The sequence below is a fragment of the Diabrotica virgifera genome, chromosome 3 (genome assembly GCF_917563875.1).
Source record: "Diabrotica virgifera virgifera chromosome 3, PGI_DIABVI_V3a".
In the NCBI taxonomy this organism is placed as follows: domain Eukaryota; kingdom Metazoa; phylum Arthropoda; class Insecta; order Coleoptera; family Chrysomelidae; genus Diabrotica; species Diabrotica virgifera.
The window spans coordinates 18372651-18385204 of NC_065445.1; the positions used below are offsets into that span (position 1 = coordinate 18372651).

Below are 12554 nucleotides of genomic sequence, written 5' to 3' on the forward strand. Positions count from 1 at the left end.
AAAAATACCTTTAAAATGGGCAATATTAAATGTCGATTACAGTCAAACTAAGCGAGATAGCTGCAAAAAAAAACTGATGACTAATGTATTTTAAGAAAAAAAAAAAGGAGAAGTTTATTTAACCCCCCATCCATCATAATTTAAATGCATCGTTTTCCTTGTACAAAACCTTTTATTATAGTATTATCTATTTCTATGTTCAAAAAGTTGAACGGGTTTAAAATTAATGGATTTTGAAAAAAAAAAGTTTAAATTATAGAGGGAATTTTTAAATCTTCCTTTTTCTCCATTTAACTCAAAAACGATGCTAAAAAAGATACCATACAAAAATGTAGGGTTTTTAGATAAAAATTTTGTTTTTAGTTTCTATCATTGTGTCTCTTATCATTTTCAAGTTACATGGAGAAAAAGGAAGATTTTTAAGAAAATTTAAAAATGCGCTCTATAATTTGATCTTATTTTTTTTTCAAAAACCATTCATTTTAAACCCGTCCAACTTTTTGAACATAGAAATAACACTAATAAAAAGTATTGTAGAAAAAAAACGATGCATTTAATTTCTGGTGGATGAGGGGTTAAAAAATATACTTCTCATTTTTTCTTAAAAAGCATAAGTCGTTTTTTGCAGCATCTCGCTCAGTTTGAATGTTATCTAGATTTAATATTGTTCATTTTAAAGGTCTTTTGAAGCACTACAAAAGGTATTGGTATACACCTAAAATCGGCCGCTTCTCTGTTATTTCAAGTTGAATACACCGGTTTGAGCATGCACCAAAAAAAAAAAACAAACTCGTTCACCTACCATCTCTTTTTGTGTTATAACTAGAGGATTTATGAAGTAACCAATGTCCTTGTTTTATAAGCTACAAAAATGTTTTATATAGTTTTTTTTTAGTTAGATGCATGGTGTTTAAGGTATTCGCAAAAAACCGTTCGAAAAGGTGTTATGTTTCAATGAAAATGGCCAATTTTCAACTACGAATAACTCAAAAAGTATTGAGTTTTCAAATAAAAATTATTAAAACAGTTTTTGCTTAGAATTACGTTCTCTAGATACTTTTATGGTTATTTTAACCAAAAAATTCTCCACACCCGAGTAAAAGCGCCCTAGTATATAGGGTAGACTTTGAATTAGGAGATAAGTAGAGGCTATTCCCAAAATTTAATAAATCCATGTAGTAGGATAGAACTCTGGGGTGACAAAACACGTTGTTTAATTCCCCTCCCCAATTTCTACTTTTCTGTGATCGGGGAACCTTAGAACCTAATTCTGGCGTTTTGATACAAGTACAGTGGAACCTCGATAAGTCGGCCCCCGATAACCCGGACCGATTTTGATCAGACAAACATTTCAACAATAAAAATGTATGTATTATGTTAAAAAAACATTTTATCTGTAGCCTCTTCTGGAATGTCTTAAAAATATCGAGTTTCATTGATAAAACTTCGGTTCGACCAGAATATAATATTTGAGAGATAATGGGTATTTGTGTAATTTGAACTATACGATAGTAAAAATGACTCATGGCACACGGCGGCGGTAGACCGACGTTCATTATTTCGGGCTATCGCAAACAACACAGGCACCTGTTATTCCTTTATTTATTTCCAACTGTCTTTTAAAAAATTCTTACAATGGTCTTTTAAACAATGAAAGAGCCACTGTTCTTAAGTAACATAACATCGTTCCGATCAGACGAAATTGACACAACCGAAACTGACTGAGTTGTTTTACCTAGAAATGAACAATACTCTATACTGTCTATACTCTATACTATACTATGCTCTATACAACTACTATAGGTAAGTTAGATGTATACTGTGCATATATATTTCACGTTATTTTAATTATAACGGACTTTATCCATAAGTATACCGTATTTTATTAATTTTTACCATGCTCTCCGGCTAACCCGGATTTTCGATAACCCGGATCGGCCTCGGTCCCGATTAATCCGAGTTATCGAGGTTCCACTGTATAAGTTTTTTGGTAGTTTGATGTCTTTTGGTTTGTGTTTGGTGTCTTACTCTATCAAATGCTTTTTCGAAGTCTATGAAACATAAAAATATATCTTTTTTTTTTCTTCGTGGCATTTTTGGGCCAGTAGTAAACTGAACAGGGCTTCTCTCGTTTCCATGCCGGCACTGAATCCAAACTTAGGGTCGGTTGTTTGAACACTAATCAGAAATGGAATCAACTGATCATTATCAAATATTTAATTACTGTCAACGTCATATTTAGTTACTGTCAATGTCAACTTTGATTGGGTTACTGAAAACAATTGATTACAATTATTTGATTAGTTAATTAATAGGGAACTTGCACATTTTTTTTATTACATAATAATGTTCAGTTTTGTATAAAAATGAGATTTCCAGAATTTCACGCTTCAAAAACTCATAATAACTTAGAAGTACAAATTTAAAGTCTTCTTTATCTTAAAATAGTTAAAACGACCCGTGACGTCACAGAGTTTAACTATGTGGTTCAGTTTATGGTTATATTTACGTATATTCTTCTTCTTTAGTTTATTGGCCTCCACCTACTTGGGTATTTAGCCAGATCGTCGTCGGGGAATAAAGGAAAAATATTTATATTCTAATGACATTTATCGTATGTCATTGTAATAAAATATACCAGTTTGTTGAGATTGCAGTTTGATACAGTTTTTGAAGGAAAGGAAAGAAGGTTTACTATTGAAAATAAAACCATTTTGTAAAAGTACAAATTTTCTATGAATAGTTCAAACGATCAAAAACATTTTTGTAACGTCACATAACTGTATTTTCTACTGACGTTTATAATGTCTAATTTAAAATTATATATATAATTGGTGTAGAATGTAAACATACAACCCGTGACGTCACGACGCGTTTTGGGGTGGCTGGTGTAAGTTGAATTTTTAGTCGTCTTTAGGGGCCAAACGAAAGACAAACAAAACTTTTTTATTTTTGATACAGGTTCTAAATTATGTTCTGTTGTAATTTATACCATTTTTTTCGAATTTAAAATTGTATGCAACTTCCCTATTATGATAATAATTGTTATGTTAATTAATAATTAATTAATCAATCAATTATGTTAATTATCATAATGATAATTAACATAGTTGATTACAATCAACTGATTGGCGTACGAACAACGGATTTTGTTATTTGATGGTTGTCAAGGGGACTTGATTATAATCAACTTCTTGATTAGCGTTCGAACAACCGGCCCATATAGTCTGCGATGATCGTTTCGTACTTTTTATAGATTCGGTTATGTACGACTATTAATAGAACTTTTATTGCTTGACTCATAAGGCTTATCAGACGTAGCTCGTGGTAGTGTTGTGGGTTTGGCTTTTTCGGTGGTGGGCTGTTATCTAATGTATGCAAATTTGGGAACAAAAAGGATAAGACTTAAAGTAAGTTGTTCTTTTATTTTTATTTAGCGATGCAACTTTTACGTCAATTGTTTTGATCTTTCTGATTGGAATTGGTTGCATGCTAAATAAATCCGACGGGAACACTAACAATATTTTATTCTTAAATCGTATGACAATAAAAATACAATATCTTCTTTTCCATCGCTACACATGCAACCAATTACATAATGCAGCACTTGACAAGTTCAATATAAAATTATTTATATTACACAAATACACATATGTCAAAAAAAGACATTTATTCTTAATGTTAACGGTATAACCTGGCTAGATCCTTGAGAGCATGTGTTACGGACTTGGAAGTATTCGACCTGAAACATAAATGAACCAATTATAGAAATTTTATATTTATTACCGTTATTAAACAAAAATTAAAATAAGAATAGAAGAATTCGCTGTAAAACGAAATCAAGAGACGTATTATATGTATTTCAGTTCGTTCAGAGAGCGCCATAAACGCCCTTACTAGTTTCACTCTCATTAGAGATCATCAGAGAGTGTATATATGGCTATCTGAACGAATTGAAACAAACCAAGCCTCCTAGTACCGAATCACGACAAAATAACTCGACATGGATCCCATAGTGACATTTGCCTAAAACAACAAGTTTTATTTCCGAAGAAAAAATTAAAATAATAGCCGAAGCAATAAAGCCCTGAACCCCCGAAAAAAAAGACAAGACGGATCTTAATAATTCTTTTTGCATTCGATTCGTGAATGCGCCAAGAAACTTTGTGACCCCTAGCCAAGAGATAATATTGAAAAACTGCACTTAAAAATGCATTCTTTAAGAGCATCTCAAACAGTCAATAAAAAAAATCAGAACTCGTCAATTATCGGCGGAAATGAGTTCAATTTTGTTACTCGGGGGTTTTTGGGGTCGCTGAAAACGAATATGACGTCGTAAGTGATCTCCGGAGTACCTGGTGTCCAGGATATCTACTGTTTACCTCGTCTTGTGGAGTTTTCGACAAATTCATTAAAAAATTAGTAAAAAATCATTACTCGGGGGGTTTTTGGGGTCGCTAACGACGAATATGACATCGGAAGTGATCTTCGGAGTACCTGGTGCCCAGGGTACCTACTGTATACCTCGTCTTGTGGAGTCTTGGGCAAAAAATTTGTTAAAACATTAGTCAAAAATCATTACTCGGGTGGTTTTTGGGGTCGCTAACGACAAATATGACGTCGGAAGTGATCTCCGGAATAGCTGGTACCCAGGTTACCCACTGTTTACCTCGTCTTCTGGAGTTCTCGGCAAATTCATTAAAAAAGTAGTCAAAAATCATTACTCAGGGGGTTTTTAGTGTCGCTGACGACGAATATGACATCGGAAGTGATCTCCGGAGTACCTGGTGCCCAGGGTACTTACTGTTTATCTCGTGACTACTGATTTTTGACTAATTTTTTAATGAATTTGCCGAAAACTAAAGAAGACGAGGTAAACAGTAGGTACGCTGAGCACCAGGTACTCCGGAGATCACTGCGGATATCATATTCATATTCGTCATCAGAGACGCCAAAAACACCCGATAAATAAATTTTGACTGTTTTAATGAATTTGCCGAAAACGAGGTAAACAGTAGGTACCCTGGGTATCAGGTACTCCGTAGATCACTTCCGATGTCATATTCGTCGTTAGCGACTCAAAAAAACCCCCCGAGTAATGATGTTTGACTAATTTTTTAATAAATTTTTTGCCGAAAACTCCACAAAACGAGGAAAACAGTAGGTACCCTGGGCACCAGGTATTCCGGAGATCACTTACGACATTATATTCGTGTTCAGCGACCCCAAAAACCCCAGACTAGCAAAATTAAACTCATTTCCGCCGATAATTGACGAGTTCTGAATTTTTTTATTGTCTGTTTAATATGCACTTTAGGAATGCATTTTTTGTATGCAGTTTTTCAATATTATCTCATGGCTAGGTGTAACATGGTACGTTAACCCTTAGCATTGAGAAGAACTACGAAATAAAATATAATGTAGTTTATATTAATGTAAATATGATCGGCATTGACCGCTATTGAACTTATCTATGTTATTATTTAGTGTTGTATATAAGCGAACCAGAGAAGTGACGATACATTCAGATCAATCGATTAGTCGCGATAAAGCAATAATACCTTAGTTATTGTTTACATATAGACTGTTGTTTACATCCCGCACTTACGGCACAACAGCTCAGCCACCAGACGTTGTACCACATCATGGCGATCTGCCTAATTGGAAAAGCATGCTAAGCTCCAGCCTTTTGGACCCGAAGGAAAAATATGCAGAAAATAGTTGTTATAAACTAGAAATGGGAAGCAAAATGTCCAATAGAGAAATGAACCAATGTCGACACAGGGGAGAAACTTTAAGAGGACAATCCAAAGAAGCAATCCAGGTGTAAAGAGACAAAGTAACAATTTATCCTATTTTTATACTTCCTTTATAGAACTTTTATTATTATTTAAGTTTAAGATATTGGAATTATTTTATAGGGATTCTAAAATATAATATTCTTTAATATTCATTAACATAATATTTTACTAATGATTTAACTTAATATAACATAATATTTTTTTAATATAATGAGCAATGATTAGATTTACTTTAAATGTCGGCTAATTGGGAAACTTTTGAAAATAAATTAGATAGCGTGTTAAAAGAAAGTGATAAATAGAGTAAAAGAGCATTGAAAAAAGCAATACCCAAAAATATAGAAGTACGATTGGACATAATCAGCAACCTAATCACTACGTGCGTTTATTGCACTGGTAAGCAAGAACGAAGGAATCCTTAACGGCGCTCAGCGTACTATTTGTAGCAATTATTTCTGCAAAATCAGGGATAAGGTTATCAGAACTTTCCAAGCTCTAGACTCAAGGATAATAGTTCCCGAGACGATTACACAACATATAAAAGAAGATATAGTGGAAACACAGTGCGACAGCGAAACTGAGGAAAACATGGCCTTAAATATGAATGACTTTCTAACTACAGCGAGTAGGGTGTTACCCAGAGAATTCGATGGAGAAATCGGGAAGCTGCAAGCATTCGTGGATGCATTAGAATTTGTAAAATCGATACAAGAAGTCTAATCACGACAGAGGATTCCATCGAGAAAATTATAGACACATTAAAGAAAAATATAAAAGGAGATAGCCTTAAATTGGTAAAGCCAAGCTGAATAGCAAGAAACAAGCCCACAGGTCACAAAGTTTCCTGGCGCATTCACGAATCGAATGCAAAAAGAATTATTAAGATCCGTCTTGTCGTTTTTTTTTGGAGGTAAGGCCGATTTAAGTGCTTTAATGTTTCGCCTATAAAATAAAAAATTAAACGTACAGCCGAAGTAAGCCAATTTTCTGTTATTTACGGTGTTATTAATTTCTTTGTCTTTTATTAGCCTCTGGAGTATAGTTATGTTAGTTGTGTGCGCCAAACCCTCAACATACGTTGATAGCACCACATTTCAAATGTCTCTAATCGTTTTATGATATTTTCTGTAAGTCTCTAGCTTTCTACTCCGTAGAGGAGGGCACTAAAGACGTAGGTATATAAGAATACTTATATTTCCTTATGAAAAAAAAATTAACAGATTTTTGATTAAATATTTTTAAGGCGTATCCTCATATACAATTACCAAAAATGTATTCGTTTCATTTGCACAATTTGAATGATTCGTGATTTACTTACCTGCTAATAGTGGTATGTATATCCGTCAACTGTTGAGGTGTGGCGGCCATGATGCCGCCGGTACTGTTCTTCGGTAACACGTCAAGACCAGCCGCTACCCATTTGCAGGTGATCTCTCTGTCGAAATCGAGCAGCTGCACGAATACGTCGCCGACTTCGCTGAGCATGTAGGAATGGAGGTAGAAGACACAAGAATGGATTAGATTTGAGACTAGTTGTTGGCCATACTCGTCGAGGATGCTGTTGAATATACAAAATAAACAGAACGTAACAAGTACATAGCAAAATTTATGGAATTCAAACTAAAATCTGTATGGATCTTAAGAGGTTATCTATCCTAGTGTAAAAATACGAAATTCATATATTTTTTTTGGAATTTCTAAAATAAAAAGTACTGTTCCAATTTTTTTGGTAATTTTGCACGAACATTTATTATAAAAAGAAGTTTGTACATGTAAAAAACTTACATAAAAAAATATTGAAAATTAAACAAGTTATGCTATCTGATTATTATTAAATCTAATTTATATTATTTATTTCAAAAACCACTTTGAAATTTTATGTTTCAGGATCTCTATTAGCTCCAATCACTGCAGCAGTGGAGCTGTTTTTTTTACGGTGCCAGCAGGTGGCGCATAAATCGTTGTAATTTTTTTTTTATGAAAACTTTTTTACATGTACTTCTTTGTATAATAAATGCTCCTGCAAATTTTCAAAAGAATTGGTACACTACTTTTTATTTTAGAAATTACCAAAAAAAGTATATGAATTTCGTACTTTTACACTAGGATAGCCCCTTCGGCAAAACCGAAAACACGTTCCAAGATTGCAGCTTCAATTTTGAATATTTTGTCGAGATATTTGACACACATATTCGTAATATAGTAAAGAATGGCGGTATTACAGAGCCCAATTTGAGAAACATTTTAGTATGTGGAAATTACTCTATAATTAAATAAAATATTACAAAAACGAAAAAAGAAAGATTTGAAGAAAATAACCTTTCTTCAAATAAATTTTCTTTCAAATGCCTAGATTTTGTGTCACATTGGAACTACTAAATTGGTTATCTGTAAAGTTTGTTTAGCAGAAAATGGCTGACTTCAATTAGTGCGGTCGTAAATATTATTAAATTTATCTGACTGCCCATTGTTAAGACCGGTCCGGAGCGATAAGCGAACGAGATAGACAGAGTTGGTCTTTTGACAATTATCACTGCCTAGAAGGTACTCCTATAATAAAGCAAAGGATCCACAAAATTTTTACCTGAAATATGTAAATGAAACACATTTACATTTTACCTGAAACCGGGCCTTTTATACTATTATCGGTTAACCCAGGATGTTTTAATTGAAGAATTGAAACAAACTTCAACAAGAAATCGAAAATATACTCCCGACATTTTCGCAAAAGGACTATCATTGCAAATAATGCTTTTCTTTTACCCATGTCACCTATGAATTATCACATCCTCGTTATAACTAATAACTGATTAGGCAACATAGAGAAATAGTCACTGTCATTTTGAAAAAACCTGCGTCGGTTATCTAAGTGTAATAGCACGATTCCCTTCTCTGTATCGATATCTGTTCAGTGCAGTAGTGTATTATTTTCTAAGATATTCGAATTCGTTAGTGTTAACCCATAGGGAAGTAGTGTTTGTTTATAATTAATTTATTATATTTTTGTGTAATAGAACAAGTTGTCGGACTATTTGTACTATATTTTACATAAAAATATTTCGAATTTTAATGAGAGTATATACAGTTTTAGGAGGATTTTTTATTCTAGAAATATCATCAATAGTTTAAAAATGGGAAAAGTTTATCAAACGAAAATAAAGTGAGGACTTTCAGAAAAAGTCCAGTAAAAACCGTGCTAAAATTATGACAACATCGAAATTGGAGCCACCACAAATTTTAATAATGTAAGTACCTATGAGAAGTAATCTACTGTTGTCATAAATAAAAAAGTGTGAAAAGTTGTTTCCCATGAAAATGAAATTCGTAAAAAATCTATATTTAGGTACAGAAATCCTGACTACAGTGCAAATGCCAATTTGTTCAGGTAGGTATATCTTCATTGACAATATTTTGGAACTTGCTTCAATCTGTCGTTCATTTCTTACGACTAAACTATTTGATATTTATATACGTTTATAGTAAAACTTGTAAGTAGCGTTCGGTTTATTTTTATAAATATTTATTTACTAATAATAAAATTGTTTTCTATTACATACTTCCATTTAGCGCACCTATGAGTATATTATCACAATATTGATCTTTCATCTTACATAGTGTCATACTGCCGACGCACTGTTGCCAAAATTTCGCAGAACTTTCGAAAAAGGGTATGATACTATCTCCCAAACTAATATTGATGACACGCAGATGTGGCTTCTTAACAAAAATATACTAACCTTTTAACTAACATCTGTCGTTGATTGAATTCGGGATCAGCTCTCCCACTCTGGCCCTGGTTTATCAAATCGTAAAAGAATTTCATCACAGACATATTCGCTTCTCGGTGGTCCAGGGAAGAAGCCAAAAGGGCACACTGTAAGATGTGGACCAAGGAAGAACATTTTAAAAATGCTAAAGGCGCCCTCTGCATAAATCTTGCACACAACCTAAATAACACATAGAAAAATGTTAGTATCGTAACGTTTAAAAGAAATTATATTTTGCAGTTTATAAAAAATAGAAACTTATATTGTAGCACGGTACACAGAGAACCGGTATGTTCGCACGCATGGAAGGCGAACGCGTGACGTCATATGGGAACCTTAATTTTCATCCGGCAATGCTAAATGAAGCGGTAATATTGTTCGAATTTTAAAATTATGTACCTATCATCGCTTTTTAAATAAGAAATTGTATTTTATATTCTTTTTACTGTCATTTTCCAATATGTATTTAATTTAAACATGAATTTCCATTGAAAAATAAAGATTTTAGGTATCTGTGGTCCAATATACATTTACCATAGTATATTAAAAAAATAAAACAGAAATAATATAAACATTCACTTTACTTCTGGGTCTGTAAAAATGACATAAAATTGTGTCTACTTACTGTTATTCTAAATTGTGGAAAAATATTTTACTAAAAATAAAAACTTAACCACAAATCAATTAAGAAATTTTAAGTTTTAATTGAAGTACTTAGAACCAATTACTTGATGACTTTCAAATTTTATTTACAAAAAAGAAAAAGGTTGATTTTAAGTTAAACCAGGTTAGGAATCTAAAAATTTCAAGTGCGAACATTTTATTAGACTCTAATATACTGTTATGATCTGCTTCTTATTGATTTTATATTAATTATTATTTATTTGATTAATTATTTAATTGTCGCAAATCATACATAAATATTGACTAAAAAAAAATCTCAGGGTGCCTTTTTTATACTATAAAAAAATCCAAATTATCTCACGTTATACTTATCTTCTCTCGTGGGTTCAGTATCTCTTAGTTGATCCTAATCGGGATAAAATAGGGAAAAGAAATAAAGCAAAATATTAAAATAAAAATACAGAATTGACTTTTATTTATCAAAATCAATACTCTGAAATCTATCGAATCTGAAAACCTGTGGACACAGATGTCCGAATGAAATTTTTACCACTTAAATTTATTATAGTTAAAAAAAAACAATTTATCGGTTTGTTCCCGATGACTTTGGTAAAACAAACTAAACAAAAACAAATTTATGTATTCGCAAGATTACCTATATTTACTATTTATATTTTGAAATATTGGAATTTTAATTCATATGCCTTTTACTCAAAAATTTAGTTTCCGAACATAAAAATCTCTTTCACATAAATTGACTGACCTTTTGCTTCACTCACTCTGATGTCTTCTCGTGACCCAAAACAGCTCTCCCTCGTTGACTATGTTAAAGGCTACTCATCAAAGCCCTCTCCTTTGTCCAGCTTCAAAACTATCAGCATACCAGCACCAATTCTCCAACAAGCCGTGTCTCTTTTGACACGTACTCGATTCAAACAAAACTCCCAAAAATTCTCTGCTCTCCTTCTCACAATAATACAGAATCAAAGAGGTATTTCGTCTCAATTTGATCTGTCTCTCGTTCCACTTTTCAACACTATTTTCCACTATCAAACAGCCACTGGTATCTGGTAACTATCTATTCACTAACAACGTCGAACCGCTCCTTAGCGATGCCAAAAACATAATGCCTTCCTTTTCAAACTCTCTCAATCATTCTAACTACTTTTCCCCTTCCACATTGCCAAGCATCAGAAACCTCGACTTTTCCATTCGACAAACAAAACAGTCATTTTCAAAATTATTCCGACAATCCTAATTACTTTCGGAGAAACTCTCCAACATATACTCGTGTTGAAATAAAGATATTAAAATTCCAACTTTCTTTTCAATTATCAATTTCGAGAAATTTATAATTACCTATACCCTAAACAATCTTTTTCCATTTTAAATCTAAATACATCGTTATTTTCACCTTAATTATTCACAAAAGTCTTTAATGGTTCATCGGAAAGCTCATTTAAAGAGAAATCTACTTACATCCAAACTACATTCTAAGAAATATCTACAGCTCAATATACAGGGTGTATCAAATTTATGTGCCCGCGTTATTTAAAAAAAAATTAATTTAATTTTTATTTTGCTTTTGATTGATAAAATTGAAAACACAATAATACATACATATTATACAGATTTGTCGTTTGTCATCCCCCTCCCTTCCACTTCCCCGCCCTTATTTTGGACACCCTGTATAAATAATTATGTCAATGTTAATATTAATGAATAGTGAATTGAATAACCTTTCAAATGAGGTAGCACACGACCCGTATTCCCTATTTAAAAATATGGGGTGGGGGAAATGGAAGGGAGGGGTTGACAAATGACAGATGTATGTACCGTAAAAATGTGTCCCCCTTAGATCAAAAATCGACCTGTTTCTTCATTTTCTTAAAATCTAATAACTACTGTCAAATTTCGAGGTGGACTGTTTTCTTTGGCCCACTCTGTATATGCATGTATAAAATGTTCGCACTTTAAATTTTTAGATTCCTAACCTGGTTTAACTTTAAATCAATTATGTATATTAATACATATTATGTATATTAATAAAAAAACAAATTAGCGGGAAAAGTTTTATTAATAATATTATAATTAGTATCTATAATTAAAATCATTTTTTAAAATTAGAAAATTTAGATATCTTTTTGTCAAGTGCTCTCTAGCAGTTTTTAAAACTTATTGTTCTGTTAATATCCCTCATTCTAATATATGTTCTGCACATGCATAATATCACCTCAAATGGCATTATAGTCTCGGTTTTAATAAATTACTATGAAACTAATAATTACAAAAATACACATTTATGCTAATAAACAACACTTTGTAACTAAAATAATATAGAATTACTTCAATCGTTAACAGC

General features: G+C 32.4%; 1 protein-coding gene across 2 annotated transcripts in view; it reads right to left on the minus strand.

Annotated features, from left to right (window-relative positions):
• Window positions 1-3405: 3405 nt before the first annotated feature.
• LOC114328602 (transportin-3) overlaps window positions 3406-12554 on the minus strand; it is a 30545-nt gene continuing 21396 nt past the window's right edge. For both annotated transcript variants that reach the window (XM_028277502.2, XM_028277494.2), the window contains 3 exons: window positions 9539-9748; window positions 7120-7359; window positions 3406-3742 (listed from right to left, as the gene is read on the minus strand). In XM_028277502.2, the coding sequence (XP_028133303.1) occupies window positions 3682-3742; window positions 7120-7359; window positions 9539-9748 (511 nt within the window). In that variant the 3' untranslated portion in view covers window positions 3406-3681. The remainder of the gene's footprint in view (window positions 3743-7119; window positions 7360-9538; window positions 9749-12554) is intronic.